This window comes from Corvus hawaiiensis, chromosome 6, assembly GCF_020740725.1.
Source record: "Corvus hawaiiensis isolate bCorHaw1 chromosome 6, bCorHaw1.pri.cur, whole genome shotgun sequence".
NCBI lineage: Eukaryota > Metazoa > Chordata > Aves > Passeriformes > Corvidae > Corvus > Corvus hawaiiensis.
In genome coordinates, this window is record NC_063218.1 from 49,190,447 (window position 1) to 49,213,195 (window position 22,749).

The following is a 22,749-nucleotide window of genomic DNA, read 5'->3' on the forward strand; positions in this document are numbered from 1 at the left end:
GATGGAGTTTCCAGATGGGTAATCCTAGCTGTCAGCCTCTCGTCCGTTTTCCATGGCCACAGGCTACCAACATGCCTACATGCCACACCATGGGTCCTGTGGCACGTGGCCATCCCACTTTTTGAAACCATTTAGAACTCTTTAAAAGGATGCTTTTAATGCATCCACCACATTTTACCTATTGGCTTCAGGAAAGTGAAAAGGAGAGGCTTTTGTAGGTTGTGAAGCAGTGCTTGGCTGATGTTACGGATTCCTGGCCTCCAGGTCCCTCTGCTCATGTTCTCTTCCTGTTTCTCTGAAAGTTTTAAGTCAGGACAAGCTGCAGTTAGTCATGTTGGCAAAAACTAGTCCTCCTTGAGCCTAGTTCCTCCTAGTCCTAGATTCAAGTGTTTTCCCCCTACAGCCAAAATCTTTGTATCCTCCTGAAAGCAGGATCTTGGCACACATCAGTCCCATGCAGGATAGGAAAATGTGCTTTATTCCTCTGTTTCATGGCAAGACTGAAAACACAAAAAGAATAGTGGGCAGCTGTGGTCTTAGCTGACAGCTGAGAGGGGCTTTGCTAGCAGAAATCCCCAGGGAAGACCAAGGAGGCTGCTGACAAATGTCAGGAAGGGGCTCTCGCTACAGATTAAAAAGCAGAGGAATTATAAATAACATACTGAAGTACACAGATAAAGTTACCCAAGTTATTCTGACCATAAAGCCCAGGACAGTAAAGGCCCTTAATCTCTCATTAATCAACAAGAAGCTGGAAGAGGCCATACAATGAATTCAGCTGCCAAAGCTGCTGTGCCCTTTTGCTCCCTTTAATTTAATTGTATTAGTCCTGCCCGCAGCCTTTGTTCTTCCGCCCTGCTCAGGAAATCTGCTGCTGGGTTTGGCAGGGCTCACTCTGGTTCCACATGGCTGCTTTGTGGACAGCCAGGAGGGATGAGGGGGAGAGCAGGAAGGTGAAGAGGATGGGAAAAGGTCCCACAGGAGCAATCTGCTTGATGTACTTCATTTATCTTAATAGTGCCATTGCATCCCTTCCTGGTGAAGCTTCCTCCTGATAAGCCAGACAGACAAAACTGAATGCAAAAGGATTCTGGCTGATATCAGCAGAGCTGGGAGTTCATGTCTGAATTTTAAAATAAAAAAACGGTCGAGTGACCACGAGCCAGCTCTTGTTCAGCAGGAGCTCCTAACCCAGCAAAGCATTTCTACCACCAGCTCCCTTGGTTTCACTTCATCTCTCTTCAATGAGCCAACAAACAAATGCAAAAGATGGTTTCCTGGACACAGGTGAGTTATGTCAAATTTCAGCATTCGGCCCTGCTGAAGGATGAGACAGCAGAGCAGCTACCTGGAGGCTGTACCTTCCTCACCTTTCCATCAAGGAACAACAGTGCTTAATGTGTGGAAAAAGATGGAGCACTTACAGAAAGATGTGCTTAGGAAGAGGGATTTTCAGATGACTTTGAATGCTTCAGGCTTGTCTGGGCAACACAGTTTTGAGCTCCATATTTTACTGGATTTCTCTGATTCCAGCAACTGGCAGTACAAAATTCCACAAAGCCATTTTATCAAGGCCAAGTTTTCCCAAATATGTAAATTGTCGAGGTTCTCCTCTCGCTTTCACAGCAGTGAATTAACAGTTCTATGCTTGCAGTGAAGTAAGCACAGGGCATTGTTTGCTTATAGTTTTGCAGAGGGATCCTTCCATCATTGCTTGCTGTAGTTCTTCTTGGATTTAAAGAGTAAAACATGTTTACATTTGTATGTGGGATTCTGGACTACCTCAGGAGAAAGTAGAACTGGAAAGGAAGTTTTCCTGGCTGATGAAAAATTTTGAGATGTGTTTTTTACATATCAGAATGAAAGCTTGAAATATAGAAGCTGCCAGGAAAAAAAACCAACCAAAAAACCAAAAAACAAACAAAAAAAAACAAACCATAAAACCCCTGCACATTTAGCCAGCTGCAGCTACTTATTTTGGGTTATTTTATCCTTTTTATTTTCTTAATAAATTTACTTTATGTCGCAAGGCAAAGCAGAAATTCTGGATGTCTCGGATAAAAATTTTTGTCCATAAATTTGATTTCAGTAGTTTGGGAACTGCTTGGCATATAATTTTAATTTAGAAAGTGGCAATCTGCTGCACTAAAAATGAAAAGTAATGATCCGGTAAATGACTAATTTTGTGGTCTGAGTTAATTAGTGAAGCAGCTTGGTGGATAGAAGGCAGCAGGTCTAAATTACTGTGCTAAGTCCTTTTGCAGTAAGATATTATCTGGCTTTGTTGTTTTAATAATAATTAATGAGAATTAAAATATTCAGCTGGGATTTTTGCTGTTACTGTTAGCAGGAATATGCGTGTGTGTGTATATATATATTTATATTTGTTCTTTGATGCTTTTCTTGCTTGTTTGCATCTCAATCCTTGACTGTCTTGCTCTGTGACTTAAATAATACTCCAGAAATTATTCAGACTGTGCCTTTGTCTAGCATGGAGGAAACTTGAAGCTTTTACAATTAGTGCTGCTGGTTATTCCATGAAAAACATACACCGTAGTCTGACAAGGAAATCAGCAGTAAAAAGTCAGAATATCAGCAGTCTCTCATCAGCAAGCTCACAGGGAGCATCAGCTGGGGGCTCGCAGCTCACTTTTACATCTTGTTTTTGGCAGCACAGGTTGCTGAAAATGCAGGGATGGCACAGTCACGTCCAAGTCTGCATGGACCTGCACAATTCCAAAGCTGGTGAAATCCTCTGGTGAAATCCTCTCTGGTGAAATCCAGGCATTACTTTTCTGAAGTCCAAAATGCTTAAATTTTGGTGCCTTCAAGGCACCATGGTGGTCACTTTGTTTTTTGCTCTCCATGACACCAGCCTTTGGTGTTTCTGCTGGGCATTCCCACCCCAAACTTGCTTGCTGTGGTTGGTTTTAAGCACATGTTTTAGGAAACCCTACAACTAACTGGGTTCTCATGATGGAGGAGACTTTTAATGAGCTGGTTTAGTGGATAATTGCTCTCACTGTTAAAACAAGCTTCTCTGTGTTTTCAGCTCGACTTTCCTCAGTTTCAGTCTTCCAGCGCTGGACTTTGCTCTACTGTGTTTGTCAAAATTAAAGCCCTGTAGAGTGGAATCTTCCCACATACCCTTAAAGACTAGGAGGAGTCATTTCCTAATCGCCTTTTTTAAGAGGATAGTGATAATTGAGGACTAATTACGGGCTCTATTGACTTTTTGTGTTTGTGTTTTTTAGATAAGTTGTAATTGTTCCATTTTATGATTGTACAACTATAGTTAATAGCTGCTGTTCACTGTGCCTACATCCAAGGATGTGGCCCCACTTCTGTCTGGGGCTCTGAGGGACAGTTGAAGGGGTATTGGTTTGGTTTTGGGCACCTGTGGAGAAAAGTAAGTGCACCAGTCAAAATGCTGTTTACCTTCTCAGAAAGTTTTGTAATCATGTTTTTTATTTTTAATGCCTCCTTTTCAAATGGTATCGTGTCTCTGATGGGTTTAGTTCTGCTTGTAGGCCGTATTCTACCATCCTTAATCATCTGGAGTACTTTCTTCACTTTCCCTAGCTTCATTTGATTTCACTGAGAAATTTCAAGGAGTGAGATGATTACTTAGATGAATGAAATTGGGGATTAGATGAGGATTAGATGGATTCTAATAAGCAGATGCTGTGCTTTCTGTGGGAAGATTTCTAAGCTTCATTAAACCGAAAGAGATCTTTTTCCCCTGACACTTAGGATTTAAAAACATTGTATAATACGCTATTATTAATAAAAATTATAAACTATCTTGATGGCAATATCCATCTTTTGGTGAAATTTCTTACTGTGGTCATATCCAAACCCTCCATGAAAGGATGTGAGTTCTTTTAATGCCTTATGTACTGTGACTTCAAGAGGAATTGTTCCTCATCCAAATGCCCAAGCCTTTGCAGGATGGAGGCATAAATATCTTGTTTATAGTATTTATCCAGTTACCTGTATTTTTTCTGTTTGCAGCATTTATTCTCCTACGTATGTTGGGCTGGTGGGAAGTCTCATCAACACCCTGATAGCAATGGTTTGGATCCCTTCGCAGACTAAACCAAAGTCAGACCATCATGTGCCAGAGAACAGTACGTATATGGTGGTTCTGATAAATAGTACATGAAAAGGGACAGGGGATTGACATGCTGCAAGAACTGCTGAAGGACCTTGGGGCTACATTTAAGGACAAAAAGGTCCCAGCCTCGAGATGCTGGCACTTCAATGTCTAAGCTGTGCTTACAGAAGAGTATTATTCCAAATATATAGATCACTCTGCCGTGTAGAATTGCAGTCTTCCAGCCCAGACTTGTGTCTCAGAAAGGGTGATTGTGGACTCCTTGCTGGGGGTTAGTTTGGTCTGACAGGGGAGGCAACCCCACTGTCTCAGAGGGTTCCTCCACATGCAGATGTGGCACCAGCTCCCAGCCTCCTGAGATGTGGCTTTTGGGTGGTGAACCTGAGCAGAGTCTCTGAGTTTCTTGCTTTCTACCTTTAACCTGTATAAACAGAGTATAAACCCATATATCATCTTCTGCAGGAACATCTGGCAGCTTGTTTAGCATCAGAGAAATCCTGCGCCTGATGAAGTTTCCAGGAGTAATGGAAGTTTTCATAGTCAAGGTCTTTGCTGGACTTCCCATAGGTAAATCTCACCCATTACCCATGATTGCTGATGTATTTAAAATAGGATGACTTACACTGTAGACCAGGCTTGTCTCAAGTTACTGAAAGCACATTGCTTTTGATCACAGGGCAGTGAGGATTCACCTCCTAACTTCATGTTGGATATTTTCAGGTAGTCTCAGCTACAAGGGATCAAAACCCTGGGTCTTAATGTCAAACACACTACTTGTCATAGGCTGCATCTAGGAGTTTTGGCAAATCACTTAATCTCTCCATCCCCCTCACTGCAAATGTTTTTGCCTCTTGTCTGTCACTACTCTTAGGGCTGTAAGCTCTTCAGAGCAGAAGAAAATCATTTGTCCTCTGCCAGAGGAACTGAGGTCCTTCCTGATTTTACTTAGTGACTTTAAGTTGTACGTGTATCCTAACCTTTTTCCCAACAACTAAAAATTATTGATGGATGAGAGGGTCGGGCTGCACCCAGGGGAGCCACAGCATGTTCCTTCCCTTGCACATTCATGGTGGTGCTTTTTCTTCTCTTCCTCATATGTTTTGCTGGGGTTTTTTGTGTCATGGTAGGAACCTGCTGCTACCTCAAACCCTTCCAAAACCCATCTGTTTCCCTGCTTCCTCTGAGTCAGTTGCTGTCCTGGCATGGTCCAGATCTCCCTATTTGCCTGGCTACATATCCTTGGCCATAATTTAATAATCTTCAGTTTTGCCTACCCTCTAGCTTCTTTCCCCACGTACTTGACTAGAGACAAGCTGCATGTCATCCTTGTCAGTGATGTGTAAGGACAAGGTGATGTTCCCTGCCCTTCCACACACAAAGCCTTCATGGCCCTTCTCCCAGTCAAACCCAAAAATGCAGTTTCTCTTGATGATGATTTCAAGAACTGAGTTTTGTGCACATCATAACACCTGTGTATCGTGCATCTGAACAAACTAAGACACTTCCCTTCCAAGCAGGGATCCTAAGAGGGGACTTAAGGCACCCTAGCTTTTAGACTTTGCATCGTTTTCAATTCAGTTTTGTCTGGAGAAGCCCTTGAAGTTTAAATAACGTGAAGCATGATTTAAAAATCAAATTATAATTTGTCAACTTTGTAAATTCAGTTTAGAAATGAAAGTAAATTTGGCTATGGAGTGTGGCTGAGTCGGAAGGGGATGGCATTCCTGGGCTTGGTCAGGCTCATCTGTTATTCCTTGCTATGTCTCTGGGGGAACAAGTCCTACTGGAGTTGTAGAATAACATGCAGGGAAGTAAAGGATTTCTGATTTTTTTTTTTCCTTGTTGTGTGTAGGTGGTACTGGCAGAGATCACTAATGCCAGTTGGTCCTACCCCTGCCACTGGAGACAGGATTCAGTCTCAAACCACTGCTGGCTTGACCTAATACTGCGATTTTTTTGGTTCTTAAGAAGATAAACTTTTAAAACTGTACTCCAAAAACTGTACTCTATAAAAGGACAGCATTTCACAGAATGGGAGAGATGTTTTAAGAGGGTTTTCTTAGCTGATTCTGGCTCATTTCTCAACTTAAAGCAGCATTCATTTCTCTGTTAAAAATGCCTGAGACTAGATCCATATGAGCTCTGCACAGTAATTTCCTGTGTGCTCTCTTTCTTCCAAAGGCCAGGCAAAATGCACTTTGCTTTAGTCATTCCTGCCGAAATGCAAATTCCTGCCTGTTACAGAATCCATTCTTTCTCTGTGCAAAGCAAAAATGCTCACCCAACCGAAAAAAACATCTCCTGCCCAAAACTGCAAGGCAATTCCTAGGCAAAGAGGATGGAGGCAGTGAAGCTGGGATTTAAGGCAGGCTAACAGTCTGTCACTGAATGCCTGGGAGTATTTCTGTAAGGGTAGGAGATGGTTCACTTGAGGCATTCCTGCTGTAGCACTCACACCACAGTGAGGAATGATTAAAATCCTACTGACTTCTCTTTGCAGGCCTCTCTTCTCTTCAGATCACTGACCAACTGATGGCAGCTGAAAGGGGTTCTGGCCATCACTAACTCTCTGCAGCTCACAGCTGGAGGCTGAGCTCCTCATGAGCTCATTTACCTTTCATCTCCAGGCTGCAACTGTATAATTAATTAGATTGCCCAAATTACAGACTGTTCTCTATTTACTTTGTAAACAAGTTTGTGATATACAGCAAAGAAAATCTTTTGTCCCTTATGGATCTCATTGTTGTCTAAAATTAGCTTGTTTGAGACTGAAAGAACCTCCCCAGGAGGGCTGCAGGGCTGGGAACCTCCTCCCTCTGTTGCACAAAAGCAGGGATGTGGGCTCTGTGCCTCTTGCAGGAAAGGAGCTGCCAGGGATTGGACAGGCAGCAGACAGCTCCAGCACAGCCGAGTTACCTTCTCAGCTGACCTGGGAAAACAGAGCCTCATTACTTTGTGGTAGATAAGGGACAGAAAGAAAAACAAGAAGATAAAAATATCAAACGTAACTCTCATTGACAAGAAATCACCAGGGCCTTGAAAATACTGAAAAATAGCTGCTTGTGTGAATCTTTGGCTGCCTAATCCCTTTGGAAAATCTGGTTTTGACATGATTGCTTTAGCACCTGCATCCCATTTTTTAAAGGATTTTCTTTCACATGTGGAGCAGGGTTTCGCAGTGAGCCTTACGGGTCTGCATCCCATCACGTTTCCAGTCCAGCGTAGGAGGGCTGGGATGAGCTCCCAGAGGCTGTGCTTGCCTTCTCACACCATCTTGCAGTAAGGATTGCTAAACTGGCCCTCCAAAACCACAGGCTGCTTTCAGACATGTCACATCGTGGTTTTTGGTTTTTTTTTAAATAGGGTTTGCACTCCTGATTCTCCTTGGTGCTTTTTCTCATCATTCCTGCATCTCACAAATCATTTCCCTGCCTTCTGCTGCATAATCCTTGTTATTCATCCCACTGATGCCAGGTTTTCTAAAGAGTTCACTTCTTTCTTAGACCTCCTCAAAAAAGGCGAGGTTACTGAGGGTATTTTATGCCATTTCCATTTTTTTTCACGCTGAGCCTCTCAGTGTAGACTGAGGGATATCATTATTTATGTGGCTGCACTCAGCTGACCTGCAGCCTACTCAGCTGGGAACCTGCTGAGATCTTTGTAAGAAATGCTTGTTTCAATGAGTATAACATCTTTTTTAGTTCAGTCTGGGGCTTGCCTTGTGGGTTTCATCAAGAAATGTGTTACCAGTGGGAGAGACCCCCTTAGCTGCTGAAAGGAGAGGGTCAAAAGCGTCTCCCTCCTCCAGGTAGCTTTAATGGACCATGCAGGCACAGAGGTGACACCCATCTAAAAAGGAGACCTTTGCATCTCCAGGGGAGCCATGCAATGTGTAACTCTAATTAAAGAGCAGAGCCTACTCCCCTGCTCTGAAAGCAAGCAGCTTGTTTGGAGGAGAAAGATCCAAATCTGCCTTAACTTGATGAGGGACTTCAAAGGGGAGAGGAGCTGTAGAAGCTGGAGCGAAGTACCAGGAAGAAGCATCAGGTATGTAGGAAGGCTGAGCCCCTCCTAGGTGGTACCTGCAGTGGGGTGCAGGATGAAGGGCGAGCGCCTGCTTCGATCTAATCTTCCTACAAGTGAAACCAAGTGTGGTTTTTCTTTCATTTCATCACGTGTGTCTTTTATAAACATGTGCAACCGTGTTGCCTGATTTGGGTGTTGTGAGTAAATAACTGGTATTTGCATGTTACCTTAAGCTGGCTTGAGCTGAGAACGATTTCAAAGTAACTGGGTAACGACAGGTACTGTCCATGGAGGGGTGTGGGGAAGCCATAGATCTTCATGAGCCCCAGCTCCCAAGCACCTTCTCCACGTCCCTCTCTCCCAACTCCATCTAGCTGGGTTGCAGCTACTCCTGTTAAGGAGTAGGACATGTCTCCAGTAGGGTTCAGGAAGGCTTTGTGGCAGGTCCTGGATGGGAGGGCAGTGCTGCCTCCAGGAAAAGGCTTTAGGTGCTTGGAGGGAGGTTCTCCTTGCTGCAGGTGCTGCACTTGTAGTGCTGGAGTTGGGCTGCTGGATGCAGTGGAGTTGTGCTTGTTTGTTCAGGAGCTGGTCCCCTTCAGCATTTGAACCAGCAATCTGGAATCACTCTCTTCATCCTTCCAGGAAAAGCTGGCAAACCCTTCCCATGCCATGTCACTTTGCCAGGCCATCAGTTGTCTTCTCAGTCCTCACACATTGCCTCTTGGATTCTGTATTTTTCAGGAAGGAGAGGAACGCGGCTCCCTTTTTACCCAGTCTTTGTAACTCAGAGGCTCTTACAAGGAAAGGCAGGACTGCTAAAGGTCATCTGGGCTCTTCTTCTGTCCCAGAAGGATCAGTGATCTCCAACAGGCGCATTGTGGGGTTCTTCACATGCAGAGAGCCCCAATTTCCTATTGTCTTGGTCCGTCTCAGGTGCACGAGACACTAGGGGAAGCAGCAGACTCTTACCCCACACCACAATTGAAGTGCAGTGTTTTGACATAATATTTTTAATTTGATGGCTCTCTGTGTAGGATGGGAGCATGTGTGAGCATGCCTGTATTTGTGTGTGTTTGACAGTGAGGGAAGTGCACACTATTGTATTTTCATTTGAGATTGAGTGGACGTTCTCTGTTACACTTTCCAAAAATTGCCTCAGTTGAAAAGCAGAGCTCGTCTGTGCTCTTTCTATCCATACTTTCCTGACTGCTTGTGTTGACATTGCTATCAGTCCCCACAAGAGGTTTTTCATGTTCCACCGACATCATTGCTGAGGTGTGCAGTGAAACCACTGCACTTTGGCTGATGTCACTGGGCTGTTCCCCATGGTGAATATCTGAAGTCAGGCAAAAGGGGTGAGGAATCCAATCAGATTATTTTTATGGTTACAGTCTTGTCTGAACAAATGTTTTCTTGCCATCTTAATGGTTAGCCTGGCTTTGGTGATATAAATATTTACCAGTTTATAATTAACAGCTGAAACTACAGCCTACATAGTCACATTATTTAAAGATGAAAGTAAGGGGGATAAAAGAGTTAACATTTAAAGATTAAATTACTACAATGACTTTGGATAGCATTCTGCTCGTGTTTATACCCAGTGCTGGCAAACCCAGGGAGAGCTGCTGACTTGGACTGGTGGTGACTGGGAGCAGGATTTGGGCTATTACAGGCAGTGCAAGTATATTGATGTATTCTTTGCATTAACCCTCCCTCCAGGTTTGTTCATGATTATGTTTTCCATCATCTCAATGGATTTCTTTGGCTTGGAAGCAGTGGAGTCTGGATATCTGATGTCATATTTTGGTGTCCTTCAAATGGTAAGTGAAGTGCAAGTCCCTCTCTTAGATTAGCTTGCCACACTGCTACATAGTTCACTACCTTTTGGACACATGCTCTTCCAAATCCAGGTGCATTGTTGACAGGCAAATCCTAGCTCTGCCATATGGCATTTGGCTTCAGAAAGAGAAGTGACTCCAAATTTATTCTGGTTTTGGAATGGGAAGAAATTGGGGCAAGGAATGTCCTGAAAGCTTTCTTCCCCTTTTCCTTCTTTGTGGATCTTTAAGCTGTAGAGCTAAAATTTCCTTGGACTGATATGTCCTGGGTGTTTTAACAAAACTTACATTGAAGCTAAAGTGCCTTCCTTGGCTGAGGTTTTGCCTGGTGCAGGTTAGTTGATTTACATTTATATAGTAGCACCCTGTACACTCAGGAAAGCAGACAATCTAACTGGTGTTTTCACAGATCCCTTCAGTGTAGAAGAACTTGTTTCTGCTGCATGGAAACAAGCACAGCAAGCTTGTGATTTCCAGAAAAGAAAAAAAAAAACCAAACAAAAAAACAACAAAGCACAGAAAGGTGGGTGATGGAACACAGTTAAGAGACTACCAAAATAGATAAAAGGGAAAAGTCAGCTGAACTAGGCAGTAACAGGGTCAAAAATGTCCAGGGATGTGTTATAGCAGAGTGTTCCTTTTGGAGGAAGAGGCTTAATGATTTTGCAGAAAGAGCAGCAGATGGTTATGACCAAGCCCCAAGGTAGGAATGCGAATTAAGCAATATCCTGAAAAGAGAGTGGTCTTGTTATTAAATCCTCTTCATTTCCTGGATATTGCTGCAGAGTTCCTGTGGGATCTGGAGGAGCTTCTCATTTGGGGAATGGCAGCTTAAGTTGCTTCCCTTATGATTTGGATTTGGCGTGGTGTTGTCAGTCACTTGGGCTCTGGCCTGGTCTCACCAAATCTGGGCATCTTGGTAGAGCGGCTGTACATCAGCAACTGGATTCTGCAGAGTAAACTGGCTGGAGCTGAGGAGATGGTGCCTTTGCTATGTCCCTCCTGTGAGGGTGGCTTTGGACTTGGTCCTGTGAACATCTCCAACCAGCTGGATGCAGTCCCATTCAGCCTCATTGGAAAGAAGACCAGTTTGCCAGTCCACAGTATGGAAACAGTGTAAAAAGTGGGGAGATCAGCAGCTGCTTTCCAAAGCAAGCTTCTGACCCAAACTCCACTGCTTTCAGAGGCTTTCCCTATGTTAGCCTTGTATGCTGCCTGCTAGACCAGGGTCTGCAGGAATGACTCAGGTTTTAGAGGGACCAAGCCACTGTCTGATATCTTCTTCCCCATTTGAATGCAGAAGGACTCCCCACAGCTGGGCGTTTAACTTAAGAAACACCAGATAAACTCCTGTTACATATGTCTACACTGAAATAAAATTTGGAGTTGCAGCATGGCTGTGGTTGTTCAGAGTTGGGTAACATGGGCAGGAATAGCTCTTGTAAGGAGTGGCTTTGTGTTGCTAGATGGAGCCTGGATGCTGCTGTTAGGTCCAGGATATCTGTCTTGAGGACACTGCTGTTCTGTCTGGAATATCTGTCTGCCTTCACTGCTATTGTTCCCTGGCTTAGTTTGGTTGAAACTGCTGTAGATAAGGTTACCTCCTCTGCTGTGCTGGGGCACCCCACATAGAGACACAGCCCTGGAAGATACGGGAATTACAGCATCCACTCTGCTTCCTAATGGATAATCAGATGCCAGTGCTAACCAGGGACCTGACCCTTCCCAGAGTCAAAGAGTTGCATCCCACAGAAGCCAATCATGCCTATTGCCACAGTTCAACCCAGCAGGGGCCTGCAGTCTCAGGTGAAGTATCTACTCTTCTGGGGAGTCTTTGCCTTGGGACATTTGGCACAGAAACTGGCTTTTATCAGCCAGGCAGTTTTCTTTCATCTGTCCATGTAGTTTCTATCCATGTTGCTATTCCTATTCACAGTGCATGGCTGCGGACATCAGAAATACAGGAGTGAAATGGTCATAGGGTACAAACTTCTTCATGTTGGCACTTTGAGGTTTGCTATCAGAACCCCAAAATGGAACGGGGAAAAAACGCTCAATTTTTTAAAAGCCCAGGAGACCTGATTTTTGGCAACAGCAAAGCCATCTCACCTGAGAGCTTGCAAAGCACTGTTTTCTGCTTTGTCACTTCTTCTCTCCCCTTTATCACTGGCAGTTCTAAACTCTACTCTGGTTTATGCAGGACAAGATCCTCAAGTGGACCAAATTAAACTCTTCCTATTTAAATTATTTTAAAACATTAGAATTTGTGTCTTTACTTTCAGGTCTCCACCCACAGATATCTCTTGAGGATGGTGTCGGGGTTAACGTTTTATGGCTGCCTTCTGTTTGGGTTGCTGTAGCATGCAGGGAATAGAAGTATGCTGGCTCTGTCCTGCTGAGCCCCAGAGCTGCTTGTGTGCCTTCCTGCTGCCTAAGCTGGCATTTCAGATGCATTTGTTTCTGCAGTACAGCGAATTGATACTGCTGAGATACAAATGCAGATTAAGGTGCAAGTGAATTCCACCAATCTGAGTAGGTGAATGATGATTAATATCTGCTGACTGGCTTCCCCACTTCACTGAGTAAATTATAGCTTTATTCATAAGGAATATAATATAATTTTCAAATTATTTCATCAACCAGATCCTCAGCTTTGATTTTTTTTTTTTATTCCTTAGTTTGCCTTTCTGTAAATCATTGTAAGGATTTTCCCATCCTCTTGGACTTGCCCTGAGCCCTCCCGTTAGAGGAAACCTGTCCCCCATGTTTGTATCTCTTCTGGGACTTGAAAAAAGGTAGCATTTAAGGACTTTTATAGCTGGAAGGGGACATCAAAGAAATTAAGGGGAAAATTATTTCTTTGTGTTATTGTAGTTTTTATTTTTTAAATTAAATATTCTCAAAACTAACATATTCCTCTTACAGAAGGCAATGTTGCACTCCCTTTCCCAGCCCGATCAGCAATTCCAGGATGACTCAAACAGTGATGGTGTCTTCCTGCCTTCCTCTCCCACCCCAAGGATATTATGCTCCAATTGCTTAATGTAGTTTTTCAGCTTCCCAACCTCATTTGACCTGCTGTGGTGAGAAGTGGCCAATGCACTGTAAGAATCTGTTTCTTCTTATTCCTCTCATTCAAGCCAGCTGCAGAGTACCTAGAGAGGAGATTTTGAGAGGCTTTGAGTCAGTCCTCCTAATTTTAAGTAGGCAACTGAAGTCCTTTGTCACTGCTATCTCAAACAGCTCTTTGCATGGGGAATCAGCACAGAATCACAGACCCTGCAGGAGGTGAGGGGTTTTCCCTCTTTGCAGATGGAGGATGTTAGTTTAGGCACACCACTTATTCAGCCATCACCCAAGGGATCACATCCAGAGCTCCTCAGCCTCATCTCATCATGTGGTGAGCATCATCTAATAGCAGGGGATATGGGAAAGTGCAGTGAGGGTGGGAAGGAAGGTCTGGGTCAGGACAGAGCCAGGCAAGGTCAGAAAAGGGGAGGCAGTGGGACAGCATTGAGACAAAGAATTGTCTGATGAGGAAACAGAGTTGTGGCTTAGAAAATGGAATATGACCAAGGCTGGAACAGACTGATGGGGAAATGAAAATAGCACATGGGGGTTACTCAAGCAGTCCAGGTGTCTGCAGGGATTCTTGATGCACCCTGAAAGTGTGGGGCCGTCTGATGAGCTGGGACTGTGCCAGCTGAAGAGAAGTCATATGGGAGATAACAAAATGAGGAGAGGAAGGCAGACAGCAGGAGAGCTGCCTCTGCACCAGGCAGCCTGCACTGCAGAGATTCCCTTGCTCACGATGTGCTTGAAGCATCTTTATCTGATCACTGATAGGTCTCCAGGCAAGAGGTATGAGAGCCTGTCAGGGACACAATCCCTCTGTCCTCCAGGGCTGGGCTTCCAGAGTCCTCTCATCTGAGAAACCATGCGAATGAAATTTCCCTCATAGTGAATGCCTGGGAGTGTGAAATGCCATTCAATCTCCCTCCAGAGAAGAATGAATTTCATACTGGTTTAAAATAATTTAATCTCGTGTAATGGGCAGGAATGAGCCTAGATTCCTTTTGTTTTTTTGGAGTTTGCAAGTGTGATAGCATGGAGACCTTCCAGGTGTAGTATGTGGCTTGGAAAGTGCTGCTGGAGGATTAGGCAAGTGAAATACCTGGAGTCCCTGGCTGTATCTCAAGTCACATCTAATGCTTAGATTTCAAACCACAGTAGGGGGTGGGGGAAACTTTCCTTTAAGAACGTTTTCTCCAAAAAAAAAAAAACCCAAAGCAAAATGCACCAAACAAAACTCTGGGTGGGACAAAGGGCTAGATATTTATAACCCTGAGGATCAAGAAATCATAAGACATCTGTTCTATTTACTGCATTTAAATTTGTATTGTTATACAAACTCCACCTCTAGCTGTGCAGCTTCTGGAGGGACAAGTTGGTACGGAGTGATCCTGAAAAGATGAGAGAGATTCCTGGAGGAGAGATTTACATTGTGTATCATCTTATCACCAGTCTGTCCCTCTCGCTTTTTTTTCCCCTGCACAGCAAAAGAGATGATTAAAGAGCCAGGGTTTTAATTACAGCCAGGTATGCCTAGGGGGAAAACCCACTTTGTGAAAGGACCTTGCAACAACAAACAGAAAGTTCTCCAGTTTCCTTGCTTTGAAGGATTTATATCTGTGGAGGGGGGTGGGTTGGAGGGGGAAAGAAAGTGATTAGGCTGGAGTTTGCAAAACACACCATCCTCTTCCCCGTTTGGCAAAGTGCTGCCTTCAGCAGTTTGGTCCTCACCATCAGCCCTCCTTCCAGTCCCACCGCCCTCCTGCTCCTCCACAAGACCTGAACTCCTCAAGTGATTTTGGCATCGCTGTGTCAGTAAAACAGCTCCCTTTTCCCCCAGCCAGGGCTTTGCACCACGTTCAGCCCGTGCAGAGAAGCCCTGTGGTTTGTGCTGACCCCCGTGCTCTGCCCCAGCCGGTGCCCACCCGCGCGTCCCTCCCCAGCCGGCGCTCGCCTGGGAACTGCCAGCCGGCACCATTTCAAAGGCGAGATACGGGTCCAGGGCGTGGGAGGCTGCTTCTGATGTGAATCATGCTATCTGTGCTAGGGATGGGGCCCTGCATCTTCTCTACGAGGCTGTACCAGCTTATCGAGCCTGCTGTGTCTGCCTTTCCGACCTTCTCACAGCTTTTCACTTCCAAGCTGTCGGGTGAAAGGGAACTTATTGTTGTTGGGCTCTGTCAAGCTTTCAATTGGTGCTGATGGAAGAATCTTTAGAAACAGTCCCGTGTCTCTGAGCGCAGAGGACCAGCTGAGCATCTGCATAACTCTTCTAACCTCCACAGGTGAGGCCAGCTTCTTGCAGGTGCCAGTCAGCTCAGCAGCAGCTCCGTGCAGTAAGGCTAGTACTTCAAAAGTCTTCTGAAAACTAGCCCCTTGGACCTTCAAACAGAAACAATCTTTTCCATCCTGTAAGAGGTTCCTCAAATTTGTTAGAGGTTAACAGTCAAATGGGTAATTGGCCTTTCTGAGCGAAAGGGAGCTGCTGCTTTCCCAGAACCAAATGCAATGATAGAGGCAGAGAGTATCTTTCCATGTGATTTGCTGGACTAATGTAACAAATCCCCGGCTTGGTGAATCTAGAAAATGATGAATAGAGATTTGGCTGTCCTTACGCATTTATTGGGAGACTTATTTGCCTTTAAAGAAGGAGAGGGGGGAGAGAAAAAAGGATGAGTTGGTTTTTCCTGTGACATGTGTACACAGCCACAGGCAGTGCCTGTTATTTCACTTGCAAACAATTTCCTCTCTCTTTTGTTTATTGATGACAGAAGGCATTCCAGCCAGGTACACTGGCTCTTCCCCGACTTCAAAGGAGGTCAGGTTACAAAGGCAAGCACCATCCAGGCAAAATGAAATGCAGGAGGGGAAAGCCCATTGCAGTCGATCTCAAGGGGAGTTTATGTGCAAGGAAAAGCCCAGAACATACCAGTAAGAATAAAAATAAGGATAAATGCCATTTATCAGCTACCAGAGCTTGTCCATGGGAGCGGTGATGGCCAGGTCATCTGGGTTGTCCCTGCTACCTGCTGGTAAAGGCAGCACATGTCCAAAATCTTACATGGGAGAGTGCACATGAACCGCCTTTCACTTTCACCTTCCCACATGTGCCTGTGCAGGCTGTTGCTGCTCACGCAAACCCAGGGGCTCTGCACCCAGGGACAATTGCAGGCTGGAAGTAAATGGGTTTTCAGGTCTAAATTCAGACTGGAAAGTGAGGTCAGAGCTCCTGGTGACTGGAAACGTTATCCAGCACCTAAATCAAGGCTCTGCGTCCAAAATCAGGACGATGGGCCTTGCCTGCCTGGGACTAATGGCTGGATCAGCAGTGCCTGTGCTGGGGAGGGAGGAAGGCAGGCAGCCCAGGTAGCCCATGGTGGGGAACTACCGTCTGTACAACCCAAGGATTGCTGCCCAGACCCAAGGGGAAAGCAGGTGACTTGAGCTCATGCCTGTCCTTGGAAATAGTCTCCTTGCCAAGCTAGTTGATTCAGCAGTGATGTTTTACTTTGTGCTTTTATTGCCACAGCCCAAGCTATGGGAAAGCCCATGGGGAATGCCAGCATTGGCACAAGGACCATCCCTCTGCTCTGCTCGCTCAGGGGACAGCTCATCCTGCACATCTCCAGGTCCTGCCTGCTCAGAGCCTGCCTCTGCTGCAGTGGTGCTTGTTGCCTTCACGCAGGGGCTCGTGTGCAGTGACGGCAACATTTTTGGGAATGCCGCTCCCATGGCCATCGCACCAGGGATGCTGCTGATGATATACCCTAATGACTCAAGGAAGGGCAGGGACAGGGCTGTGCCTGCACGGTGCATCCCAATTAAATACATCATTCAAGTCTGGGCAAATTGGGAAATGTTTCCTCTCCTCCAATGGCTCAGCAGAGCTGAACTGGGGTTCAGGTGATGCCATCCTTGAGTCAATCCATGCCCTGGGACAAGGCTCAGCCCCCATCCCATGTGACTCAGCACAGCCCCGGCTGGGGAGAGCCAGTAGGAGGGACTGGGGAGTTGCAAAAAGTTAATGACAATTCTCCCTTTTTGGAGCACTCAGCTTAATGAAGCGTTACTCAGCAGCTTCCCCACCCACCCCCAGAGTAGGAGCTGCTGGGGCTGGCATCAGCCTCCTCTCGTGGCCACAGCAGGGCTTTTGGTCAGGATGACTCAGGTCACCCTAGGCACTGTCCAAGCCTCGTGCCACAGCAAGTCCGCCAGTGTCCCAGAGGCCGCTTGGCAGATGACATGACCTGGGAAGGACGCACAGAGCCTGTGCCAGTGTCACGCCACAGCTGGGCACACGTGAGCCAAGATCTCGAGCCCTGGCCAGAGGCAGGGACAATGACAAAAAGGAGGCAGGAGCCAGAATGTCTTCCTGGTGTGACGTGCCCTCGTGTCAAAAATCCTTTGTGCTCTGAAGCAAAGGGAAGGGTTGAATTTTGATGGGTTTCCATTCAGTTGTATACTGTTGGAAATATTTTCATTCTGTAGCTATTGTTCTTTATGTCAACTTCATTTTCACTCTCTTACTATTTGCTTTTTGGTTTGGGGTTTTTTTCTCTCTCTTTTTTTTTTTTTTAATTTGCTTTAGTAATTAAATTGGGTTGTTTTTCCTGGACTGTTTATGATAGATTAACATTTCCTTTCTGCTTAATAACTTGCTTTCTCATTTATTTTGCACTCATTTCCTTTCAGCTGAGTTTGGGTTTCTGCCTCAGGATTAACATAGCAAGGCTGAGTATAGTGTAGTGTCATTCCCGGTCCAAGCAGACCACTGAAGTTTTCTCCAGGATGGACTGCCACAGAAATGAAGCCCACCAAAGACACCCAACAAAGCATTTTGAACTAGAGTTCTTCTTTCAAGTCAGAGAGGTTTTCATTTGGATCAAACAAACCCTTTCAAGGCAGGGAAAGCTCAGTAGATTCCTATCTGTCCCTTGCAGTCAGTCAGATTTTGTTTTTACCATGATCTCTTCCAGCCTCTCTCCTCCTGTGTCCACTTGGGCCAGCATCACCTGAAGTATGGGAGATGCTGAACAGATAAATAAAAGAGGGAATCCTTGCTCTGCAACGTGCTGGAAAAGTCAAATAATTTCTCGGATTTTAATATTTTGCTCTTCCTTCCCTCCCCTTCCCCCCCAGTTTTTATTTAAAATCTGTAGAACCAGTTCCCCATCCTTTACATCTGCGTGTACTGCTGGGACTGGATATTAGCATCTCCGTCATACTTGTTTCCTGCCTAAAAATTATGAACCACCCAATTTGTATATTTATAGTTTAAAATAATGGCAAGAGAAGGTACAGACATTTTCCTCCTCTGCTCTACAAATGTACAGTTTTTCTTTGGGAGGACTTGCCAAGAATGAAGACCGTGGTATTAACTGTATTTCACAAACACATCATAGGTTAGAAAAGATCATTTGTATCTGCAAGCATTTTTAGAAAGTTTCAGTCACTGTTGCTGAGTAGGCAGTGATGGTAAACTCAGGCATACACACTAAGACTTCCAGCTGATGGGATGGAACTCTCTCTAGAAGGCAAAATGCTTGAAATAATGGATCACACCTTCCAATCATTTACTGTGGTAGTGAGGTCCTTTTTTGTCAAAAAAACCCTGATGGAAGAACCTGTTTCTTTGAAGAAAGTTCTCTTTTGAGTTTGTTTAAATGATGGTAAATATCAGGCTTATGGTGCTTATGTGCTTCTTTGCCAGGTTGTCCAGGGTTTGGTTGTTGGGAAACTCGCTAGTCACTGCACAGAGATGACCCTGCTCAGACTCAGCGTCCTCGTCTTTGCCGGCGTGGGCCTAGGCATGGTAAGGCGGGTGTGAAATCACCCACGAGGCCTTTAATAACGTCACAACCAGTGACATGAGGTCTGTGAGACCTGGCTGTGAGCTCTGCCCCTGGAAATTCCACCTCTGGCTCTCTCGGGTGGTCTTTGGGGCAGGGAAAACCAACTCTCCTGGGCCTCTGTGCAAACAGAGCTGCGCTCAACGTCAGCATTGCGCCAAACCGTGATAAAGAGCCGTGTGAGTAATAGTTATGGGGATTAAAAAATATATTAATCTTGCACAGAAACTCGCTAAGTCCCTCCTGAGTCACCGGATTTGCACAGAAATCCTGGCCTGGTCTTGTCAATGACTGCATTTCCTGAACTACCCAGAAAGTAAATGAAGATTACGGTGGGGAAAAATCATTGCCGTTGTATATTGCAGTGAGACAGCGGAGGTTGTGTGCTCTCCTTCTGGGGCTTTATTTTTGTCTAATCCCCCAACATAAGAGTATTTGGGGAAGGAGGTAGCAAGGCAATAATTTTGTTCCTCCATTTTGGGATAAGTGATGTTAGCTGTTGCTGGTTGTGTCCGTGTGGGCAACGGTTGATGCCAACCTCAAACAGTAATTGGAAAAGCGAGTGGATGTAGGCAGCTCTGCTGAGAACAGTGTTTGCTCAGATAAGCCATGTTCAGGGCACTGACAGCTCTGCCCAGGCCATGGGGATGGAGGAAAGGTGCTCACAGTCCCCAGTGGACCCAAAGGACAACTGAGCTGCATCAGCCTTTCAACATTCCCTGCAGGATTTGGCCTCGAGCCTTGCTGCCAAGACACTGGAGCTCCCACTGCTGCAAGTAGGATGAGTGCCATTCCCACTACCGCAGCCGTGGGGAGGTCAGGGCCAAGTCCTGGAGGGTGTTGAGGTTTGTGGTTCCCAGCTACATGGATGAGATGAGGCACCTACACACCTTAGCTAATCTGAGGCTAAATCGTGTCTGAGATGAGGCTGGGAAGGGAGGATGCATGCCGACCAAGGGTTGGCTCTGCAGATGGAGCGTGGTCCCTCTGCCTGGGATTTTGGAGGCTCACGGGGATTCTGTCAGGTGTAGAATGCTTGGGAAGGGTCTCTTCCAGTTGGTGGCATGCTGTTTTGGCTGAAATCAATATGCCCCCTTAACATGGGACATCTGCACAGAGCTTGATGCTTCTGAGCATGGCCTGGGAAGGACTTTAAAGGTCTCCCCACTGGTTTTGGGTCATTTGTGGGAGTAATTAGGTGGGACTAAGGCAGACCTGGCCCATCTGGAGAGCTGAGCACCCCTGACTGGTACAGGGCAGGGACTGAATCCTTGTGCTGAAGTCTGGTCCCATGGGAATCAGGCAGAGCAGCAAGATGAATTATATGTTTTCTGTGCACTGAGGTGTCACTGACCTCCAGGGAGGGCTGGAGTCAGGTGGAGGTAGGAGAGAAAGCCTTGATGGAAGTGGAGGGGCACACGGGGCAGCCCACATGTCCCAGGGCAGGAAGGCTCACATTGGCTGCACAGGAGGAGAACGAGGAGCCAGGAAGGGAAATCATCTTAGAGCTGGCAATTATGCCAAGCCCGGAGGGCTGTGGACATCCTGACAGCACGGGCCTGGGGACAAGGGTCAGCAGTGACTTCCCACAAGAACTATTCATAGGCAAATGCAGCTGCGATCCTCTTTGCCTGGGATGCCTTGTTAAAAATGCTCTGTCCAAGTGGCTGCCAGGAAAACATCCGCTTCTGGGGTGGCTTTCTGTCTCGGTGGGGAGGAGTGCTGTCACAGCAGCAGCCCCAAATGCAGAAGTTACTGGGTGAAGCTTTTAATCCTGCACAGCTGCTGGTGGAGGAGTATCCCACCTGCTGTGCCCTTGCAGCATGTGGCCTCCAAATGCAGCAGTTCCCCTCCCCGAAGGATAGAAGTGAGGAGAAAAGCTAGCTGTTAAGAAAAGACACTCCAGAACTCATCCTGATGTCACTGGGAGGGGAGGTGGGCTGAAGCGTTTTTGGAAGGCTGGCACAAGCAGCAGCAGACAGACAGCACTGCAGCTGGGAAGAGGCTGCAGGATAATCCCAGCAACAGGCAGCTGGAGAAGGGAAGGGGTGGGCTGGGAGCTCAGCAATAACACCTGGATGAGGAGAGGAGGGAAGAACCAGTGTCTGATCTGCAGATGTGAGCTGGGAGAGCGTAGGCAGGGCTGTAGGAGGGCTTGGCAGTTGTGATGGGGAAGTTTTTCCCTTTGTCTGAAGGCACAGCTGTGCCTCATCCTGCCTTGCTGCCTGCATTTCCCAGGCATTTGCTTTTTCAGTTGTCTGCTGAGGCTCCTGGTTCTGCCTCTCACCTAAAAAATGCTTTCAGATCTGCTCACCTCAAAAAAACTACTCACTACCCAGCAGCTGAGGAGAGGAAAGACTGGGCTCTGCCTGGCTCTGTTCTCCCTCAGCCCCAGGGAAGTGAGGAGCCATTTCCCCTTGTTTCACAGGAGACACAGACATGCCTCTGCTCTTTTCTGCTTGCTTGCTCCAGCCCATGAAGGAGTCTGTACAAAGCAGACAAAACTTTAAAAAACTTTAAAACTGATTTTTTCTATGAGCTCCACAATGTTGTCCTGCAATGACATTTGCCCTAGCAAGGAATTACTCTCCTTCCTTTTGTTTATGTACCAAATACCTGTTCCTCTGTCTTTGTTCTCTGGTTCCTTAATCAGAAGTGCCTAGATCTTAACCAAAATCCAGGCGAAGAGCCCCTTTGAGGAGAAAAACCTGGCTGTGTGTGACTCTAGAGGGGAACTAGGAATAAACCTCAACATTTCCAAGTCATTAGTGAGCAATGTCTCTGGGCTCCTCCATCTTCTGTAGCCAAGAGGCAGGGACCAGATCTTAGGACAGAGAACCCCAGAGAATGAAACTTCTGGCTAAACCAGTGACAGAAATGTTTTCCAGCCACAATAACTCACCTTGAGACATGGGTTAGGGCAGGAGACTTGCAATAAAGGGGGAATTTCCTTTCCATGCCCCAGAGAAATCCATTCATTTGACCAGCAGGGCTTGTGAATGAGCCGGGAGCTACTCCAGCCCTACAGCTTAGGGAGCCTCACCGTTTTTGTTTCAGCATTAAACAGCTGGAGGGATGTCTCTGCTAAGAATATGTGCAATAACAAAATCATTACTCTCCCTAATTATGCTCGCTAATGTGCACTCATGGCCAGAAGACCTATTCCAGATTACTGAATTCGGTGAATTTATTAGCGGGGAAGCAGCAGAACAGGATTAGAAATCCCAAAGGTACGGTGTTACATAATACACCGTGCTCATTTATTTTGACAGGCTCAGTTTAGTTTTAATTATTTATGATAATGAACCAAAAAGCCTTCTCTAGGCTGTTTTGTATAAGTAATGGAAGCTTCCTGAAGTACACCACACACATCTGCTGTTCAACATTTCCTCGGGAGTTGGACAGAAGACAGAGGGAAGGGTGCAGGGACGTCACTAATTCCCAGACACTAAAAATACCCCCAGCAGTGCCGGGGAAATGTGCTGCCAGATTGTAGGCTATCGTTTGCTCCACATGCTTGGAATAATTCACTGCAGACAAATGGCAGGCTGTGAAAGACCCCGCAACGGCCAAAGCCGCACTGCCATGTATCATTTGTGGCTCCCACAGTTTACCCAAGTCATGGGCTTGACTCATGATTTTCTTCCAGGTGGTTTCTTGCCACAAAGTCACAGTTTGTGCCCTCTAATGATCTGTGGTCCATTGTGTCCTGTCCCCTAGGCCCTGATGAGGACCGTGTGGCACTACTGCATCATTGCGGTGCCGCTGGTGTTTGCCTTCAGCATGCTGGCCACCATCACCGACAGCATCCTCACCAAGGCTGTGCCCTCCTCTGACACAGGTAAGA

At 45.9% G+C, this 22,749-nt stretch overlaps 1 protein-coding gene across 2 annotated transcripts in view; it reads left to right on the forward strand.

Moving 5' to 3' along the window:
* Window positions 1-22,749, forward strand: part of SLC22A18 (solute carrier family 22 member 18) — a 67,436-nt gene that overhangs the window by 39,458 nt on the left and 5,229 nt on the right. The window contains exons 5-9 of one of the 2 annotated variants that reach the window (XM_048307947.1): window positions 4,015-4,130; window positions 4,580-4,684; window positions 9,863-9,963; window positions 18,764-18,865; window positions 22,623-22,743. In XM_048307947.1, the coding sequence (XP_048163904.1) occupies window positions 4,015-4,130; window positions 4,580-4,684; window positions 9,863-9,963; window positions 18,764-18,865; window positions 22,623-22,743 (545 nt within the window). The remainder of the gene's footprint in view (window positions 1-4,014; window positions 4,131-4,579; window positions 4,685-9,862; window positions 9,964-18,763; window positions 18,866-22,622; window positions 22,744-22,749) is intronic. The other variant, XM_048307948.1, reaches the window with a different exon arrangement.